This window comes from Patella vulgata, chromosome 4, assembly GCF_932274485.2.
Source record: "Patella vulgata chromosome 4, xgPatVulg1.2, whole genome shotgun sequence".
Taxonomy (NCBI): Eukaryota; Metazoa; Mollusca; class Gastropoda; family Patellidae; genus Patella; species Patella vulgata.
In genome coordinates this window covers 6567740-6589732 of record NC_065882.2, presented here as the reverse complement: position 1 = coordinate 6589732, position 21993 = coordinate 6567740, and the positions used below count along the sequence as shown (strand labels likewise).

The 21993-nt window shown below is 37.9% G+C and overlaps 1 protein-coding gene and 1 long non-coding RNA gene across 5 annotated transcripts; one reads left to right on the top strand and one right to left on the bottom strand.

The window, feature by feature from the left end:
- Window positions 1–610: 610 nt before the first annotated feature.
- Window positions 611–17318, bottom strand: LOC126817900 (nucleoside diphosphate-linked moiety X motif 17). Of its 4 annotated transcripts, none has more exons than XM_050545072.2 (8): window positions 16935–17318; window positions 15143–15302; window positions 10551–10676; window positions 9228–9411; window positions 8372–8397; window positions 7297–7398; window positions 6796–7034; window positions 611–1608 (listed from the first exon to the last, which is right to left on the bottom strand). In XM_050545072.2, the coding sequence occupies exons 2-8, from the start codon at window positions 15215–15217 to the stop codon at window positions 1458–1460; spliced, it is 903 nt and encodes a 300-aa protein (XP_050401029.1). In that variant the 5' UTR covers window positions 15218–15302; window positions 16935–17318; the 3' UTR covers window positions 611–1457. The 4 variants fall into 4 exon arrangements, with proteins under 4 accessions (XP_050401029.1, XP_050401028.1, XP_050401030.1 ...); XM_050545071.2 differs by having other exon boundaries at window positions 17016–17318; XM_050545073.2 differs by having other exon boundaries at window positions 16892–17019.
- Window positions 16680–17965, top strand: LOC126817901 (uncharacterized). Its single transcript, XR_007679133.1, has 2 exons — window positions 16680–16819; window positions 17843–17965. It is a non-coding gene; the product is annotated as an uncharacterized LOC126817901 (long non-coding RNA).
- Window positions 17966–21993: the final 4028 nt, after the last annotated feature.

Here is a 21993-nt window from a genome sequence, read left to right as displayed (position 1 = left end):
AGCAACATATTTACCATCTGGTTAAATAATCATCACCCCAGCAACATATGCACCACTTGGTTACAGAATCACCACCCCAGCAACATATTGTTAAATAAACACCACATCAAAAAATCCTGATGAACTCTTTCAGTCATCGCAAGGATCTAACACGTGATTTCGAGGTTAGTGAGACAACATCCTACTCACTGAGTCCACTTGACTGCCATTATAAGTCACACTGAACCACCGTACCTCCTCTAGTAGTTCAGAAGAACGACCAATGGACAACAGACAGAGTCGTTGAAATGAAATGAAATGCGGTTTAACGTCCTACTGTTTTGCTCCTATACTCTGTTAAGGTAGACGGGCATACGCCATACAGTGTGCTATGAGGGAAATTTTGCCCGGGCAGCGGCACTATCGCCTACTCTTATATCGAATTCCAACTGCCAAGGGATATTTTACGTGCATTTATGGGACCTCGATTTTACATCTCATCCGAAGGACTAGACAGCTGTCCTTGTCAGGCCCTCCATTCTGCACCACTGACAAGGGGAAACCACGTCGGAAGACAGAGTCGTTGAACCGAAGCATTAATAAATGGCTCTTTAAACAAAAATAAAACAAATGAGGATAAATTAGTTAATTTATTATTTATCATAAATTAAAAATTAAATTTCACATGAATGTAATAAAATATATTCAATGGGCAGGATATGAAAATCTTAGTATAATATATCAATCAGATTAAAATACAGATCTGTATTTCGTTTTGTTTTATTTTTTATACTTATGATGGCCTCTACTACATGGAATTCTGACCAGTTGTAATGGATAGTCGCATCAGAAGTAATACGAGCGGCCTTTGACCCTATGATGTCAGGTATTTGATTAGCCAATCAGCGTTGATGTTTCTAGTGGGTTACCTACAGTTCCGTGCACCACACCCCTAAAGCTCGCCATAACAGACCGTTTCATTGGATAATCTCTCACATTATCCACAACACATCAGTGAAGTGATAACAATAACTCTTCCAGATCCAAGTGTAGTAAAGACAAGTACAACAAAATTTTGAACTATAAAAAACAAAATGAAATAGGATCTGTGTTTTAATCAGATGACATATAAAACTCATTTTAAGACATTAGATCGAAGGCAGTAGTTTTGAGCAGTCCAAGTGCCAACGGTTTAAAATCAAACAACGCCAGGCCCCGAGTTCACAAAGCATTCTCAGACTTAAGTTGAGAATTTACTCAACTTTCAACCACCGTTTATGAGAAATACATGTATTTTTTTATCTGCAAACACAAAACTTTGCACATTGTTTCTTATTGATGTATTTGATACATTAAAACAATAAAAGCTTTATAAAGGGTTATATTTTAGATAAAATAAGTCCAACAATTCTAAGTAAATTCTTAACTTAAGTCTGAAAATGTTTTGTGAACTGGAGGCGAGATGTTTGGAAATGATATCATGTTTTTAGCTTGAGCCACTGATGTAACGCCATCTTTGTTCCTGAACTCACACGACCTTTATCATCTGCCTTTTGAAGTCTTTGAAATAAAAGTGAAACATCCAAGTCGGCTTCAATTTGTTGTTTATTATCATCAAACACCAATGCACTGTGAATAAAAAACAGGCAGAATAAGTCAAATATCAGAGGGAGAGAAGAAGAGAGAGAGAGAGAGAAAGAGAGAGAGAGAGAGAGAAGGAGAGAGAGAGAGAGAGAGGGGGAGAGATGGGGTTTAGTGGCACAAACTAGGTCATTTTATGGTTTTATTTTATTTCAATAATTTGCTTGCGCTTAGGGGTCTTTAGCAGTGGGGGGGGGGGGGAACCAGAGGACCCGGAGAAAACACATGAGGTTGGACAGGCGACCCTACTCTTTGTTACGTAAAACCAGGGAATCCAAACCAACCCATGTGACTCCATGACTGACCTTATGATACAGTACGCACGCGCTAACCATTCGGCCATCCAACCCCCAAATCAAGATTAAACACAGTCTCTGTGACTTAAAATACAGATGTGACGTCACCCTTTGATGTTCGCCTACCATTATTTTAAATAATTGTACGGGCAACTTGCCAACTGTACATTATTTATACTAGTGGAATATTGGACTCGCATCATGTATATAACTGTCAAAACATGTGCGGAGTGTCTGTATTTTAAGTCGTTTAATGGTCTCGAGCTTAAAACATTGCATAATATACGCCCTCTTGTTGTTACAATATATTACTTAATATCTCGCTCTCGACCATTTAACATTACATAAACAACTACAGTAGTGAAAAATAAACACTGGTAACTATTGTTTAACCGTTAAAGTAGCTAAGTCTCTAACTCAATATCATCAAAAATCTTCGACATTGAAAACACGAATTATTTGTCAATTCAAATCAATATTGGTCTTGTGATCTTACAGGGAAAAGATGGGCTTCTGATATCCAATATTCAAGACAAAATAAACATTTTACCATTGGTACACGAATCGTGTACCATAATGCGTTTCAGCTCCATTTGGAACAAGGGACTCAAAGAACAGAGCTAGACATATTCCACAAGTCATTTCAAATAGTGACGCTATATTCTTATCTGGAGAGCATGCGTAATAAATACCATCGGTGTAGACTGGAAAAACCAGTGGCTAAAGATTGTCATTCACATGAGACTTCTGGCGTATTTCGCCGAACATAACTAACTAGAAATTACAGTAAAAACAGAAACAATTGAATGTAAATCAGTTTATATACATTCATATTACATTATTATATGCGTTGCGACCCATTTTTGTCAATTTCTAGGTCCAAAATATTAGCGATTTAGCTCCTTTAATCAATCTTAAATCAAGATTGTACAAACAAATATCTATTATTGTATGTGACAAGGAGTAGGGTCACCTGTCCAACCTCGTGGGTTTTCTCCAGGTCCTCCGGTTTCCTCCCACGGCTAAAGACCCCTACGCGCAAGCGCATTATTGAAATAAAATTTGAATAAAAAGTAAGTCCCAAAATGACCTAGTTTGTGTCGAGTGAACTTTAAACCCACATCCATCTCTCTCTCTCTCTCTGTTTTAACATCCAACCTGACTAATTATAAGCCATGCTGTGTGGTAGGAGAGTGCCAACTGGTTTATCCAGAGTGGTTCCCCCTTGTCAATGGTGCAGTACCTATAATGGATGTCCTGTCTTTGTCTCTGTCTGTCTGTCTGTCTGTCTCTCATCTTGATAAAAGCTATACATCGCATATTTAACATTGACTGTCTTTGATATTGCGCAGGTGACCTTGGGCTTATGACCTTGGGCTTATGAATCAGGGATTTCTCATTATAAACATCAGAGATTTACAACCTAGTAACTTTACCTGACAAAAGTTCAAGCTTTCATGTTCGTCAGCAGGAGACATATATAAAACTAAAAGCAGAAACTTTGATGATCAAAGATATTATTAAAGTTGTTTGAAAAGAGACAAACAAGCCACTCCTAATAGTAGCTTTAAATAGCAACAAAACCTTGAAATATTCACTAATCATCTTGTTTTTCTTCTTGGGGGCAACAATCTTTAAGAGAGAGAGAGAGAGTGAGTGAGAGAGAGAGAGAGAGAGAGAGCTAGGTCATTTCAGGGCTAACATGGTTCAATTTTATTTCCATAATTCGCTTGCGCGTAGGGGTCTGACTCTTTAGCAGTGGGGGGAAACCGGAGGACCCAGAGAAAAGCCACGAGGTTGGACAGGCAACCCTACTCCTTGTCATGTACAACCTGGGAATGGAAAGTACGCCAGCTGACAGACCTTATGGTACAGCGCGCACGTGCTAACCATTCAGCCATCCAACCCCCCTAACACTCTTTGAAAAGATAGCCATGTAGAGCCTGGAAATACATCAGCTTATTTGAAAGGAAAACTTGGATGAATACCTAATTTGATATTTCTGCAGAGGTTTTATAACTCATGAACCAAAAACAATCCATTAAGACAATATTGCTTCTACTGCCTTCACAAGTATTTCAGCAAAGGGAAGAGGGGGAGGGGTCCTAACCTAAACCTTGGAACAGCATATGAAGGATAGATCATGGATATCAATAGGTTCATGCTATCTAGATCCCTATGCTTTCCACCAAATCTACCAGATCATGCACCAAAATCAATAGTTGCTGTCCTTAGGCTATAAGGAATACATATGCCAAGATCATGCATTAAGAATTGTGGCCTGTAGGCAACATACAGACACACAAAGAAAATGTGGGTGTAGCTCTGCCCCTGGGGATCGGACATTCACCAAAAACAATAGGGATCATCCTTAGGGAATACGGAATAGATATGCAAAGTTTCAAAAGGATCTGTTAAGAATTGGGCCTGTAGGCAACACACAGACACAAACAAAAATTGGGCGTGGCTATGTCCCAGGGGGTCGGGCATGCTAAAAAAATAAAATAGGTCATTCCCAGGGTATAAGGAATAAGCATGAAACCTTCTGAAGACGATCCAATAAAAACATGCAGACACGAAGACAAAATGGACGTGGATCTGCCCCTGGGGAGTCGAAACATGTACCAAAATCAGTAGATGCTGCTCTTAGCCTAATTTGCCAAGTTCCATGATGATCCATTCAGAATTGCAGCCTGTATACGATAAACACAAAAATTGGGTGTCGCTCTGCCCCTTGGGGTCGGCACATGCACTAAAATCAAAAGTTGCCGTCCTTAGGCTATAAGGAAAATAAATGGCTAGATCCAATTCGGTCCAGTAAGAATTGAGGCCTGTAGGCAGCAAACAGATACACAAAGAAAAATGGGTGTGGCTCTGCTCCCGGGGGTTGGGCATGCACCAAAAACAATAGGGATCATCCTTAGGGTATATAAGGAATAAGTATGTAAAGCTTCAAAAGGATATGGTAAGAATTGCGGCCTGTAGGCGACACACAGACACACACAAAAATTAGGTGTGGCTCTCTCCCAGGGGGGGTCAGGCATGCACCAAAAATAATAGAGGTCATCATTAGGGTATAAGGAATAAGTATGAATAAGACGATTGATTAAGGCGACACACAGACATACACACATATACACACAGACAGGGGCGACGGCAATAGAGGTCATCATTAGGGTATAAGGAATAAGTATGAATAAGACGATTGATTAAGGCGACACACAGACATACACACATATACACACAGACAGGGGCGACGGCAATATACGTCCACATTATGAATGTGGACGTATAAAAATGGAAAAGCGAGTCTAAGACTCGAATAACCAGTGCCGTGCTTACGATCAATGCACACATCTTGTCTAAACTACAACTGTTGATAACTTTGCTCCAAATAAAGTCTTTTGAATGAAATTTTCAATATATTCATTTAGCATTATCTATTTTGGAAATATTAAAGCAAGAATGGTCAACTGTTTATCTAAATCTTACATAATGTATCTTTAAACTATTATAGCAAGGACAACCATCTCTTTATCTTAATCTTTCATAATGTATCTTTAAACTATTCCAGCTCTTTATCTTAATCTTTTATAATGTATCTATAAACTATTATAGCAAGGACGACCAGCTCTTTATCTTAATCTTTTATAATGTATCTATAAACTATTATAGCAAGGACGACCAGCTCTTTATCTTAATCTTTTATAATGTATCTTTAAACTATTATAGCAAGGACGACCAGCTCTTTATCTTAATCTTTTATAATGTATCTATAAACTATTATAGCTGAACGATCAGCTCTTTATCTAAATCTTACATAATGGCCCTTTAACATCCAACCCAGACCTGGAAGGTACGATCTCAGTTGTACCTGATATTTTAAACCTTGTGCCGGATATGTATGAAGAATATCAATACCTCTGTCGGGCAACATGACTGATACCATAATTCGTTTTTTCCTGGAGGTTTACGTCCACTCCCACCAAGGGTGATATCGAAGACAATGATGCCAGAAGGATTGTGTCTGAATTTATACCTCAGTAGTTCGTGACAGGTTCATTATATTCAGAAATGATACAACAACAATTGAAAACAATTAATTGTACCTGACACTTTCAGGTATATTTGGAGGTATCTTACCTGATTGCTTCAGTTATATTTGGAGGTATCTTACAGTTTCGCTTGTATTTGGAGGAGGTGTCTACCCGACAATTTCAGGCATATAAAGATAGATTGCCAGGCAATGAAAGATATGCCCACAGCAGCTAGGTCGTCCAGGCAGTCAACAAGTGTTGTCGCATATTTTTTCTTTTGCCAGTAATGAAAACATTTACAACACATGAAAATCTGATAAGGAGTAATAACCCATGAAGTAATTATCAGAAATCATTAGAATTTGTTTTGATTGTTTGTCTCATGACCTTGAACAATTTATATTAACTTTAGCCTCTAGGGTGTCCACAATATTTTTCAAAGTGATCATGGGCCATAACTCTGGCAGTAATTATCTGAAATCATTGAAAATAAATAGGATTCTTTGTCCCATGACCTAAAACACCCGTGTATAAATCTAAAGTCAATCGAAAATTTACTTTAGCCTCTAGAGCGTCCACAAGATTTTTCAAAGTGATCAAGGGCCATAACTTTGGCAGTAATTATCGGAAATTGCTGCAAATCAATAGGCTTCTTCGCCGCATGGCCTTAAACACAGTGTATAAATATAAAGTCAATCGGATATTAACTTTAGCCTCTAACGCTAGAACCGCCGGACCAACAGACAGACTGACAGGGGAGACCACATTTCAATGTGAGTGTATAAAGAATAATTACTTATATGTTTCAGGTATATTTTCAGGTATATTTTCAGGTATCTTACCTGATAGTTTCAGGTATATTTTCAGGTATCTTTATTTCTGTAGTGATGTCCTCTCTTGATAAATCAATCACTTCAACTATTTCTTTATCAAGCCAAACACAGGCATCAGTTTCATTAGCATCCATTTTAACTTGTTTATTTAATTCAGTCGAGGTTTTATTACGAAGCTTTCCATACATGTAACAAACAACATGGTGTCTTTTAGGCAGCCCTATCTCTAACTTGGCTGGGAAACAAGACTACAAAACATAGATAAACAAAATATTTATACCCGCTGATCGGTATTTGCATTTTTCACACAATATGTAATTTTTCACACCACATAATGTATAATTTTTCACATCACACAGCTTCAATTCAATCGAATGCAAAATTTCCCTCATAATAGCCCAGTCGGAGCAGAACAGTAGGATGTTAAACCCCATTTCATTTCATTTCAGCACCACTCAGTCACCTCCTCCTCCCACCTATAAAATATTTTTTTAAAAATTTTTTATTTACCTCCCAAAGAGTTAATATCTTCAATGGTTGTTGCATAAATTGATCAGGCTCTAGATGCAAACCCACCTCTTCTTCTAATTCCCTAAGTCCTGCTTCTATAAGCTACAAAATATACAATTTTCAATCCATCACATGTTTGTAAATTCTGAATGGAACTGAATCATATTTGAACTGATATTTCTATAACCGCTAGTACACGATTATCACTAGAGACATAAAAAAACAATAATTGATTAAATACTTAAACATACATTATGCAAGAGCAAAATCTGCTTATTACAAGTCTTTCTTTAGGCCTGAAATGTTATCTAAATTATCAATTAGACATTAATTAACTTATCCAGACCATAATAAACTCTTGATGTCAAGGCTAGCCTTCGATGTAGGCTGGATTAGATTCCTATATACCGCTAACGGCCAAAGATAATTAAATCAGAAAAAGTGGATAATCGAGACTATGCTGTTTATATTAATGATTTTAGTAATGATAACCGAGACTATGCAAAAATTTCACCGGCTTCTTTCTCGGCTCATAGTGGATCAATTTGACTGAAATTTTCAGCAAATATCTTTACACTATCTAGTTTTTAACTATTATAGCGAGAACTGCCATCTTGTTATCTTATCTCCCATAATGTATCTTTAAAGATACATTATGGGAGATTAGATAAAGAGCTTGCAGTTCTCACTATAATAGTTACAAACTAGACACTGCAACGGGAATTTGCTGAAAATATCAGTCAAATTGATCCACTTTGAACCAAGATATAAGCTTTTGAATTTTAGGCCTAGCCTCGATCATCATTACAAAAGTCGGTACGATAAAAAACATAATCTTGATTATCCATTTTTGGATTAAATCATCAATGAGGGTTCAGCAGCAAATCGGATTCAAATCCGAGTGTTGATTATCATCTGAATAAGTTAATTAATAATTTAGATAACATTTCAGGCCTAAAGAAAGACCTGCAATAGGCAGATTTAGCTCTTGCATAATGTATGTTTAAAAAGGGCAAATGTATAAAAGTAATAGTTTGAATGAATCAACGATGGATTAAACACACAATTTACTTACTGATTCATTTTCTTCTACATGTCCACCTAAAATATACATAAATATTGAATTACTGTACACCTAAAATATACATAATTTATAAATATTGAATTACTGTAAAATTAAAATATACATAAATATTGAATTACTGTCCACCTAAAATATACATAAATATTAAATTACTGTTGACCTAAAATATACATAAATATTGAATTACTGTTGACCTAAAATATACATAAATATTAAATTACTGTTCACCTAAAATATACATAAATATTGAATTACTGTTCACCTAAAATATACATAAATATTAAATTACTGTTCACCTAAAATATACATAAATATTAAATTACTGTTCACCTAAAATATACATAAATATTGAATTACTGTTCACCTAAAATATACATAAATATTAAATTACTGTTCACCTAAAATATACATAAAGATTATTGTCCACCTAAAATATACATAATACTCATATTCTTTGAAATATTTATCATAATGTTAGGGTTTAACGTCCTACTGTTCTGCTCCGATTGGGCTAATGAAGACGGGCATACGCTATACAGTGTGCTATGAGGGATATTTTGCCCGACCTACTCTTATGTCGAATTCCAACTGCCAAGGGATCTTTTATGTGCACGCCAAAGAGTACATGGGACCTTGGTTTTTTGTCCCATCTGAATGATTAGACAACTGTCCTTGTCAGACGTCCTGTCCTGCGCCACTGACAAGGAGAAACCACGCCTGAAAATCCTGATGAACTTTCTTGGCCAATGCAGGGAGCGAATACATGGCCTCTAGACTAGCGAGCTAGTGTTTTACCCACTTAGCTACCATGGCTCTGTAGTAATAAAAAAAACTGTTAGAAACAAACCTGGTGGTACCCATATACTAGGGAATGTACGTAGATGTGCTGCTCTCCTAGACAGTAAAACTTTATCATCGCACGATTCCACTAATACTGACACACCAACATTAATTCCTCGTTCCGCTATCTCCTCCGTTATTTCGGAAGCTTGGTTCGTAGATAAATGATGAAATGGACAAAATGGAGGATGCTTTGAAGTAAATAAAAACATGTGATGCAAATTAATTCATGTATTTTGTTAAAAAAGATAGGTTGCTAGGCAACAAAACCTACTCCCACAGCAGCTATGTTGTCCCAGCTGTCTGTATACGGTCACATTTCAACGATAGCCTATCAATAACTATCATTTTTAATGGAGTTAATCACATACCTTGTACGAATTTCAAAACACAAATATTTGTTCGTGTATGGTAGGTTGGGTGGCCGAATGGTAAAACCGTCTGTCATTGAGTCAAGTGGTGTGGTTTCGAATTCTGTTTCTACGCGACAAGGAATAGCGTCACCTGTCCATCCTCTTAAGTTCAGAAATTTGAACCATACCGTAAGTGCAGGATGACTGCACCACACACAATTACACAATATACAGAGAGAGAGAGAAATGGGGTTTAACTTCCACTCGACACAAACTAGGTCATTTCGAGACTAACATATGGTTTAATTTTATTTCAATAATTCGCTTGAGCGTAGGGGTCTTTAGCAGTGGGAGGAAATTGGAGGACCCGGAGAAAACCCACGAGGTTGGACAGACGACCCTACTCCTTGTCATGTACAACCAGGGATTCAAAACCACGCCAGTTGACTCAATGACAGACTTTATGATACAGTGCGCGCACACTAACCATTCTGCCATCCCCCCGCCACAATATACAGAAATCACAAACAAACGTACATATCAGATTAAGTGAATGGATCCGGGGGCTAGCTGTTAGTTCTGAAATGACATGGTTTGTATCGATTCAATGTTAAACCCGAATTCTTTCCATCTCTTTAGAATTTGAGAAGACAAATATTATTATGGGGATGCTGGATTGTCAGTCTGGTACGTTTCGAATGACGGAATCGCAATCAAGTGACGCGGAATTCAGACCCGTCACAGTTCTGTCAGTCCCAACGACTGAGATGGTGCGAGTAGAATCATGCGTAATTAAATGTGACGAATATGTTTCAGCTGCCATGATTGGTTAAGATATTTTATCTCATACAGTCGGCGCATGCGTTCTAACACCAAATTCCCATTGTCACACAATTGTTACTACATTTTTGGGTCTGACAGAATTCAATTCTGGAATGTTCAACCGAGCATCCCCTAAGTGTATATATATTACCTACATAAAATTGAACCCACTGTGCTGTTGCCGTCTGCTTGGTGTCGGATATAATTAGTTTATCATCAATCAGTTCAACAGATATCTCCATCCTTGTTGCTACGGTCGTAACGAAGTAATCTATAATACACTGAAAAACACAAATACGATCAAAATATCTAATTTAAAAGGGAGAGAGAGAAATGGGGTTTAACGTCCACTCGACACAATCCAGGTCATTTCGGGACTAACACACGGTTTAATTTTATTTCAATAATTCGCTTGCGCGTAGGAGTCTTTAGCAGTGGGAGGAAACCGGAGGACCCGGAGAAAACCCACGAGGTTGGATAGGCGACCCTACTCCTTGCCACGTACAACCGGGGATTCGAAACCACGCCAGTTGACTCAATGACAGACTTTATGGTACAGCGCGCACGTGCTAACCATTCAGCCACCCACCCCCCACCCCCCCTAATTTAAAGGGGCATTATGGGAGATTAGATAAAGAGTTGACAGTTCTCACTATAATAGTTAAAGATAGGTTGCCAGGCAACGAAACATACGCCCACAGCAACTAACTCGTCCGGGCAGTCAACAAGAGTCGTCACATATTTTTACTTTTTTCGGTAATGAAACATTTATAATACATTAAAATCTGATTAGGAGTAACAACTCATTAAGTAATTATCAGAAAACCATTAGAATTTGTTTGGTTTTTATAAAGTTTTGCCCCATGCTAACGTTTAGTATAGGAAACTTTTAACATCATGGATTTAGTTGTTCAAGTCATAAAAATTCATTGAAAATCAATATACTTGTTTGTCTCAAGACCTTACACTCTGTGTATGAATCTGAAGTCAATCGGATGATAACTTTAGCTTCTAGAGGGTCACAAGGTTTTTAAAAGTGATCAAGGGCCATAACTTTGGCAGTAATTATCGGAAATCGTTGTAAATCAATATGATTCTTCGTCTCATGACCTCAAACACTCTGTATCAATTTAAAGTCAATCGGATATTAAATTTAGCCTCTAGAGCATTTACAAGATTTTTTGAAGTGATTAAGGGCCATAACTCTGGCAGTAATTATCAAAAATCGCTGAAAATGAATAAACTTCTTCGTCTCATGATCTTAAACACTGTGTATAAATTTAAACTCAATCGGATATTAACTTTAGCCTCTAGAGCGTCCACAAGATTTTTCAAAGTGATCAAGGGCCATAACTCTGCCAGTAATTATCGGAAATCGCTGAAAATAATAGGCTTCTTCGTCTAATGACCTTAAACACTATGTATAAATTTAAAGTCAATCGGATATTAACTTTAGCCTCTAGAGCATTTACAAGATTTTTTGAAGTGATCAAGGGCCATAACTCTGGCAGTAATTATCGAAAATCACTGAAAATTAATAAACTTCTTCGTCTCATGACCTTAAACACTGTGTATAATTTTAAACTCAATCGGATATTAACTTTAGCCTCTAGAGCGTCCACAAGATTTTTCAAAGTGATCAAGGGCCATAACTCTGGCAGTAATTATCGGAAATCGCTGAAAATCCATAGGCTTCTTCGTCTCATGACCTTAAACACTGTGTATAAATTTAAAGTCAATCGGATATTAACTTTGACCTCTAGAGCATGCATAAGATTTTTTGAAGTGATCAAGGGCCATAACTCTGGAAGTAATTATCAGAAATCGTTGCAAATCAATAGGCTTCTTCGTCGCATGACCTTAAACACTGTGTATAAATTTAGAGTCAATCGGATATTAACTCTGACCTCTAGAGTGTCCACAAGATTTTTTGAAGTGATCAAGGGCCATAACTCTGGCAGTAATTATCGGAAATCGCTGAAAATCAATAGGCTTCTTCGTCTCATGACCTTAAACACTGTGTATAAATTTAAAGTCAATCGGATATTAACTTTAGCCTTTAGGACGGACAGATGGGGGTGACGACAATATACGACCACATTTCAATGTGGGCGTATAAAAACTAGATAATGTTAAGGGAATATGGTAAAAATTTCAGTCAAATTACTCTACTTTGAACTGAGATAATAGAGATTGAATTTTAGGCCTTGTCTCAATCATCATTACTAGTTGTCAGTACGATAAAACACATGGTCTCGATTATCCATTTTTGGATTTAATTATGAATGGGAGTAGAGCAGCAGATCGGATTCAAATCCAGTGAAAATCCAACACATAAGATGGCATCGAGAGTTGATTAAGGTCTTTTCATATTAATAAATGTCTAATTAATAGTTCATGTAACATTTCAGGCCAAAAGAAAGACCTGCAATAGGCAGATTGAGCTCTTGCATGATGTTTGTTTAAAGGAGGCAAGTCTTTTTAACTCCACTTATTTGCGTTAAAGTAGCTAAGTCGCTAACTCAATATCATCAACAGTCTTCGACATTAAAAACACGACTTATTTGTCAATTTAAATCAGCATTGATTTTGTTATCTTAACGTGAAAAGATGAGCTTCGGATATCCAATATTTAAGACAAAATATAATTTTAAAAATTGAATCGCGTGCCAGAATACTTTTGCTTGCAATTTGCAATGAAGCGACTCGATGAACGAGGCTAAACATATTCCACAGGAGAATGCTACCGGTGTAGACTGGAATAACCAGATGCCAAAGACTGCCATTCAACTTGGACTCTTCGCATATTTAGCTGAACATAACTGATTAGAAATAACAGTAAAACAGAAACGATTGAATGTAAATCAGTTTATATGCATTATTAATGTGTTGCGACCTATTTGTGTCAATTTCTAGGTACCAAAGATCAGGGATTTAGCTCTTTAAGCAGAATTCCCTGAACAATGGAACTGCATTTATTCAGACAATAGAACCATGGTTGCTCACTGAGTAAGGCGCTGGCTCACTAACCAGGGGAGCTGGGGTTTGATCCAGTGATATTGAATGATAAAGTTTCCTGGAATTTTTTTTCACATTGTCAGTAGATTCCCCATTCTGTACACAGAGATCCATCTACTTAATAGATCTCTGCCCTAAATGGCCGCCATATCCAAAAATTTAATATACTGTTTTGTAATGTGTTCCTTCTCCGTTTCACCCCTGACATACACACAAAGACTAAATAAACTTTTTTTTATTTTATTTAATAAATACTCAACAAAATTCTCGAAGTATACTTAGTGTTTTGGATTTAGGACTTTAAATATCGGTCAACTAGCTTATAGCCCGTTCAGACGCTTATTTTTAAACCAGTTCATAATCGCTGGGGTTTTTAAGACACCATCGTGTGGCGTTCACACATACTATAAGCCAAACCAGTTTAACTATTCTGACCTCTTCGGTCGGAGGTTAGAGTTAACTACGCATGGGTAGCTTCATATTCTTTATTCGGTTCTCGCACGCTTTCGATAACATTGGCACTGTCTGACCCCGATATTTTCACAGGAATGTAACTTACTGCGTACTGCGCATGCTCAAAGCAAGCTGGGGCCAGGTTTTTTAAGTCAATCCATTAAGATGAACCAGTTTAAAATAAAAAGCCTTCTCGAAGACAGGTCCCCAGGGTTTTTAAACCAGTTCAACTTGCGAGTCTGACGGGCTATTAGTGTCTGTCCTCAAATGAAGCTAACTCCAGACAGACAGCCTGAGTTTAGTATGTGATCCCTTTATCAATAGGATTAACACATCTAGTTAAAGCTGTATTCCCTGAATATCGAATGGAATCTAATGTTTTGTCAGCTTGAGATAGACGTTTACATCTCAAAATAATCTCTTATCGACGTTCCATCCAAATTCAATATCAAAAGTTTAGACATGAGATAAGTACAAATTACATATAGCCCCTCCAAAATTTTCAAACAACTTTCAGTTCTTTTACAACATCTATCCCTGCATTGGCCGAGAAAGTTCATCCAGATTTTCCGGCGTGGTTTCCCCTTGTCAGTGATGCAGGACGGAGGGCCTGACAAGGACAGCTGTCTAGTCGTTTGGATGGGACAAAAAAACGAGGTCCTGTGTACGTATTGGCGTGCACGTAAAAGATCCCTTGGCAGTTGGAATTCGATATAAGAGTAGGCTGTAGCGCCGCTGCCCGGGCAAAATTTCCCTCATAGCACACTGTATGGCATATGCCCGTCTTCATTAGCCCAGTTTAGAAGCAGAACAGTAGGACGTTAAACCCACTGGATTGGCCGAGAAAGTTCATCCAGATTTTCCAGCGTGGTTCTCCCTTGTCAGTGATGCAGGACGGAGGGGCTGACAAGGAAAGCTGTCTAGTCTTTCGGATGGGACGAAAAACCGAGGTCCTGTGTACACATTGGCGTGCACATAAAAGATCCCTTGGCAGTTGGAATTCGATATAAGAGTAGGCCGTAGTGCCGCTGTCCGGGCAAAATTTCCCTCATAGCACACTGTATGCCGTATGCCCGTCTTTATTAGCCCAGGTTAGGAGCAGAACAGTAGGACGTTAAACTCCATTTCATTTCATTTCGTCCCATGTGAAGGCCTTTGGATTTCTAAAAGAGCGTTAAATGTCGTTTTTAGCGAACCGGAATGCATCTTGTTACGTGAGGTGCAAACGGTTTGCTTGCAATGTTCTTACTAAATTTTTTGTTATTTTCTTACCAACCTGTGTGAACCTTGCAGCTGACAATTTTTCACATTTTTTCAAATGAACAAGAATATTCTTCCCTGTTGAAGCCATTGTAAACCAGCCTGTAGTATATAATCAATCAATCTCAGAAATAATTGATTGTGTTAGTGGCCACGACATTCAGGTATTAAAATTCCTGAAAATAAAATATATTGTTTCTGTCAATATATGATGGTCACTCACTCTGAACGATCGTGATTCTCAGCATGTAGGTGACAAGGAGTAGGTCATCTGTCCAACTTCCGTTCTGAGAAACCTCGCTGGAAAATCTTGATGAACTGGCAGAGTGAGAGGAGAGAAAGAGAGGGTTTAACTCGACACAAACTAGGTTCAGTTTTATTTCAATAATTCACTTGTGCGTAAGGGTCTTTTGCAGTGGGAGGAAACCAGAGGACCCGGAGAAAACCCACAAGGTTGGACAGGCGAACCTACTCCTTGTCACGTACAACTGGGGAATAGGAACGGGCAACATATAAAAGTAATAGTTTGGATGAATCAATGATGGATTAAACACGCAATTTACTTACTGACCACGTCCAACTGTGACAACGAGAGAGAGAGAGAGAGAGAAAAATGGGGTTTAACATCCACTTGACACAAACTAGGTCATTTCGGGACTAACATATGGTTTAATTTTATTTCAATAATTTGCTTGCGCGTAGGGGTCTTTAGCAGTGGGAGGAAGCCGGAGGACCCGCAGAAAACCCACAAGGCTAGACAGGCGACCCTAATCCTTGTCACTTACAACCGGGGATTCGAAACCACGCCAGTTGACTCAATGACAGGCCTTATGATACAATGCGCACACGCTAACCATTCGGCCATACAACCCCTCTTCCTTCTGCAGCAGTTAGGCAGCTGCTGTGGTTCATTGAATAAGATAGGCACGCTAATCAGGCGGAAATTACACAGGTTCGCTTCAAGTAATGTTGCAGGACATGTAGAAGGCCTGTCTTGTTGTTTGGATGGTATGAAAAACAGAGATCACACATGTTAAAGACCCCTTGACAGTTTGAACTTCATAGGCCGTAGTGCCGCTATCCGGGCAAAATTACACTCATAGCACTCTGTATGGCGTATGCAACAATTCATATTAGCCCAGTTGGTGTCAAAAAATGGGACCGTAAACCTGATTTCATTTCATATCATTTCTGAGGAGCAGTTAAAACTGTTTGTACATACAACTTTCAGAAATGTAGGCCTACATTAAAACTTTAAAATACAGTTATTAGAATTTTGACTGGTCTGAATCCTCCTGTTACACTGAAACTTACAGGTCACACAGGTTAGAGTAGATCTATTTGATAAGGCCAACTTCAAGTTTGGTCAAAGGTCACGAGATGGTCTAGTGCCAATCCCTACCCTAACCCTGAACCCAGCCCTAATACTTACCTGAACCCTAACCTACAATCTAGCCAACAATATCACTTGCCCTCACCTTATTAAATTACATCTCTGCGACCTTGACGAAAATTGAGCTGGCCTTAACAAATAGATTTAGTCTGTTACACAATCGTGATGCTTAGCCTTTAACAATAAAGTTTTTCAAGAGTATACAGAGACTATCAACATAAAAAAAAACTAATAAAAGATAAAACAAAACAAAAACTCAGGATACAGTTTTATGATGCGACATCTATGGAAGAAATGCAGGTACAGAATTCAGAAAACAGATTAATAACACTCGTATCGTGGATGATTTAATAAATTACAACAATAATTCACCAGTTTTATACAAGCATGATCTCAATGATTAACTAGTACAAACAAAAACCGTGCTGTTCTTTCGTATTCATGGAGATGTCAGCAATCTCTGTATTATTATGCTGTTGTCAACGACGACACGAACCTTTTATCTTTCCTTTCACGTTTAGATCATAGATGCTCTACATCCATGGCTTCTGTTACTGTAGTTATCTCCCTTGAATAGGATTAACCCACCCAGTTAAAACGAGCTTGGTGGCCGGGGGACATTCCTCACGGGGTCAATCACTTTGAATTGCACATGGCGTCAGAATTTTTGGACCGAACCAAACTCTAACCCTAACCCTAGCACGCGGTGCCTGTCAGTGTCGCTAAAAATAAACCATCATCTCGTTTATGAACGCGAGATTTCGTCAATTCACCATGGCCGGTGCTCACTCGGCAAACCTCAACAGATGCCAGTACCCTACATCTAATCTCGGCTGTATGACAAAGTCCGCCATTAAAATTACTTTCAAGTTACCGGATTACAATGGCGTTATTCATGACGACCAATGACGTCATTGATGACGACGTATTTGAAGAATGTTTTATCTTACAAAATTTTCAAAGTTTGAAGCTGTTTTTCTTTCAAGTTTATCCGATTTTCTTTAGACAAGGACAAATTTGCACTGAAAATTCTACACACTCTTCGAACGACGCAATTTTGAGAACTTCTTTCTAAACGCGGGCAAGTTTCCCTTATAAGTAAACCGGTGCCGCATCGCAAATGTATAGGCGTATAGGTACATATCACTTACTGTCATACAGCCGAGGCTAGATGTAGGGTACCGGAATCTGCCGAGGTTTGCCGAGTGGGCCGGTGCTGTGAGGAATGTCTCCCTTGTGCAAAATTTGTTAAAACGATGTGTGCGTTACTCGTTCAGCAAATCTCCAAAAAAGAGCGTTAAGACTTTATTTTTTATATTTTAGCCATGGTATCTTGTTTTGAACTTTTAACACCGATGTCATGGTTTGGTTCGGTATCCAGTTGCGGTGGCTGATTAAGAAAAAAAAAAGAAAAAAAGTCGAGCGCTTGAGATATTAAGTCGAGAAGTCGAGCGCTCGAGATAATTAATTCGAGCACGCGGGACAATTAAGTCAAGGGCTCGAGATACTAACAGATGTTTTAAGCTGTATAATTTTGTGCATTAGTTATGATAAACTTGTAGAACAAAGATATTCATTTGTTAGTTTTCACAACCCATCCAAAGCTGCAATTGAAATAAAATTGAACCGAAATCACCTAGTTTGTGCCAGGTGGACGCTACCCCCCCCCCCCTCTCTCTCTTTCTTTTCCCCCATCCCAACCCCACTGTGAAATAATTTAATTATGTTCTTTTTCAAGAGATAATATGTGTTAAACGAATAAGTTAATTCGTTTAAACGAATAAGTTAATTCGTTTAAACGAATATAAGTTAATTCGTTTAAACGAATTAGTTATTTCGTTTAAACGAATAAGTTAATTCGTTTAAACGAATTAGTTATTTCGTTTAAACGAATTAGTTATTTCGTTTAAACGAATTAGTTATTTCGTTTAAACGAATTAGTTATTTCGTTATATCGAATTTAAATATTTCGTTTAAACGAATTAGTTATTTCGTTTTAAGGAAATAACTAAACTTTATAACGAAATACTTCAATTCGATATAACGAAATAAGTGCAGTCGATCTCAAAATAAGTGCTCACTGAATTAATACAAACAATTCCAAAATAGAAAGAAAAATCCCAAATTTGATGCATTTGCGTGAATCCGTGCACCTAAATTGTATACGTTACGCAAAACTTTAGTATAAAATAATCATGTCAACTTATCATGTTTGAAAAAAAGTGGATTACCCACAGTTCCGTGCAAAACACGCCTCAAGCTCGCCGTAACAGGCCGTTTCATTGGTTAATACCTCACACTATTCAGAATACGTCAATGATAACAACTCTTCCAGATCCTAGTGTGGTAAAGACAAGTAAAACAAAATTGAACTATTAAAACGAAACGAAATAGGATTTGTGTTTTAATCAGATTGGGTTTCTTCATTGTCGTCTGGCGTGTCTTTCTCCTTCTGATGTTTTTCCTCATTAGTTTTGGGATTCTGTTAATGACTTGCATCATGAAAATGTATTAAAATGGTACACAAACGCACCTTGATCTACTTTTTCAAGTCTTTTAAAGTTACAATTTCATATTTTCTAAGAAAGTCAAAACATAATTATTTCTATGTCTTTTGCTCAATAGGTTGTCAACTCACTATTATACGATTATAGGTATCATTCTCACACTTAAAAATCATTGACACAGGAAATAATAACACAATTACCTCCCTTGTTTTCCTATTGCCTCCATGCATTAGCTATCTTCAAACGTTTGAATTTGAAGAGGAAAATGATATTTTTGCCAATTTCTCAACTGGCAATAGTGAATTATAGGATTAATAGGATTTTTCTTTAACAAGGTAGGACCGTTTATAGATACCATCTATTTTAAGGCTTTATTTTAATAAATTTTAAAAATATAACGTAAAAATATGAAATTGCAACTTTAATAACCTTATCTTAAGAGATATGTCATCATTCGGAGTGTCGCCTATTCAATTGTATAAATAGGCCACAGGCATTTGAAGGGATTAAAATAACACTTCCTACTACTGCTTGACTATACATTACCGTAATATATAATCAAACAGTAGTAAATTACTATAATATATTGTCAAGCTTTCAAGTGCCTGTGAAATAGGCCTAACACTTATGATTTGGCGCCTGGAATCAATGCAATAACTACAGAAAGGAGTATAATCATTGTTGTGTGCACAAATATTGTGTTTGTATTTGTTTACAAAGTGTATTTGGCACCATCCTACAAACCATCATTCAAAACATTGGTTATTAAATGATTTTCGATAACTCGTACAGAGATTGGGCGAGGCAAATATTCAAAATGGCGCCAAAAAGTTCCCCCAAGGGGTAAAAGAGAGAGAGAGAGAAATGGGGTTTAACGTCCACTCGACACAAACTAGGTCATTTCGGGACTAACATATGGTTTAATTTTATTTACATAATTCGCTTGCGCGTAGGGGTCTTTAGCAGTGGGAGGAAACCGGAGGCCCCGGAGAAAACCCACGAGGTTGGAAAGGCGACCCTAGTCCTTGCCACGTACAACCGGGGATTTGAAACCACGCCAGTCGACTCAATGACAGACTTTATGATACAGCGCGCGCACGCTAACCATTCTGCCATCCAACCCCCCTCCCCAAGGGGTAAGAATGGGTAACTCTATGGAGGGTTAGTACTGGACCAATAGATCATAAAAAAAAAAAATTTTTGCCCGAACAGCGGCGCTACGGGCGGCCTACTCTTATATTGAATTCCAACTGTCAAGGGATCTCTTACGTGCATGCCAATGTGTATACGGGACCTCGGTTTTGGTCACACCCGAACGACTAGACAGCTGTCCTTGTCAGACCCTCCATCCTGCACCGCTAACAAGGGGAAAACAAGCCTAAAAAACCCGATGAACTTTTAATCATATCATATTCTCATTAGATCATTTCCTTGTTATTATTTTCACGTCTTATGCATGGTGTTAGATAACCCTAATGATATCATGTTTCTTTCTCAATTATAAAATTTATAATAACAACTTCCTCGCTAATATTATTCGGATCTGTAGTTAATTAAAATATACTTATTGTCTCACATTATATGGGGTATGTAATAATAGCCTTTCGTCTACAGGTGTGTTTGGCGATCGCCAGGTAATGATAGGGTTATATAAATATAATACCTAATTTGTTGTTGATACATATGATGAAGAATAAAACAAAAGGCAAAAACATAAAAAAACAGCGGTTGCCAGGCAAGATACGCCCACTTTTTGCAATAGGTGGATGGAGAACAAGCTAAAAACAGAGGCGATTTTTCGCAAAATCAGGGGCCATAATCCAGAAAGTTATGGTCTGAAATGCGCAAATATCTAGTTAAGTTTCATCAAAATCGGATAAAAATTGTGACCTTTAGAGGGTTCAACACCTTGGTATTACATACTTTTACACAATGTGCGTACAAAGAGCGGCCATTTTGGTCAGGTATTTTGGTTTCGATTTTCCCAAAATTCGAATTCAACCTCCATTATGGTATGGTGGAATGGGGTTATATTTAAACGGTTTTTAAAATTTGATAAAACTTGTGACCTCTAGAGCACCCACAAGCTGAAAATCAGGATTTTTCATACAATCAGGGGCCAAAATGCAGGAAGTGGGTTATAAACATGTATTTCAAGTTTCATCAAAATCGGATCAAAATTATGACCTTTAGAGGTCCACAACCTTGACATACCGTCTTTCTGCACTATTTGCGAACGAGGGGTAGCCATTTTGTCCTGCAGTTTTGGTAACGTTAATATGTTCGATTTTTCGTAAAATCAGGGGCAGGAAGTTACGATCCAATATGCGCGAATATGGACAAGAACCAAGATCTTTGGGTTATAAATATGTATTTCAAGTTTCATCAAAAGCAGATAAACATTGTAACCTCTAGAGTGTCCACAGGCTAAAAACGTGATTTTCGTACAATCAGGGACCATAAAACCATGAAGTTTCGATCAGACACATGCCAATATCAACTGGAAGCGATATCTTTGGGATATAAACCTATATTTCAAGTTTCGTCAAAATCGGATAAAAATTGTGAGCTGTAGAGTGTCCCAAAACAAATTGTGGACAGACGGACGTCCGGACGGACAGGTGCGACGAGAGAGAGAGAGAGAGAGAGAGCACTCTACACAAAATAGGTAATTTCGGGACTAACATATGGTTCAATTTTATTTCAATAATTCGCTTGTGCGTAGGGGTCTTTAGCAGTGGGAAGAAACTGGAGGACCCGGAGAAAAACCACGAGGTTGGACAGGCTACCCTACTCCCTGTCACGTACAACCGAGAAATCGAAACCACGCCAGTTGATTCAATAAAAGACCTTATGATACAGCTCGCACGTGCTAACCATTCGGTCACCCCCCCACCCCTTATTTGAGGGACTTGCAATACGAACTCAATTTCAACTCAAGTTATAAACATTTGAAACGTACATGGG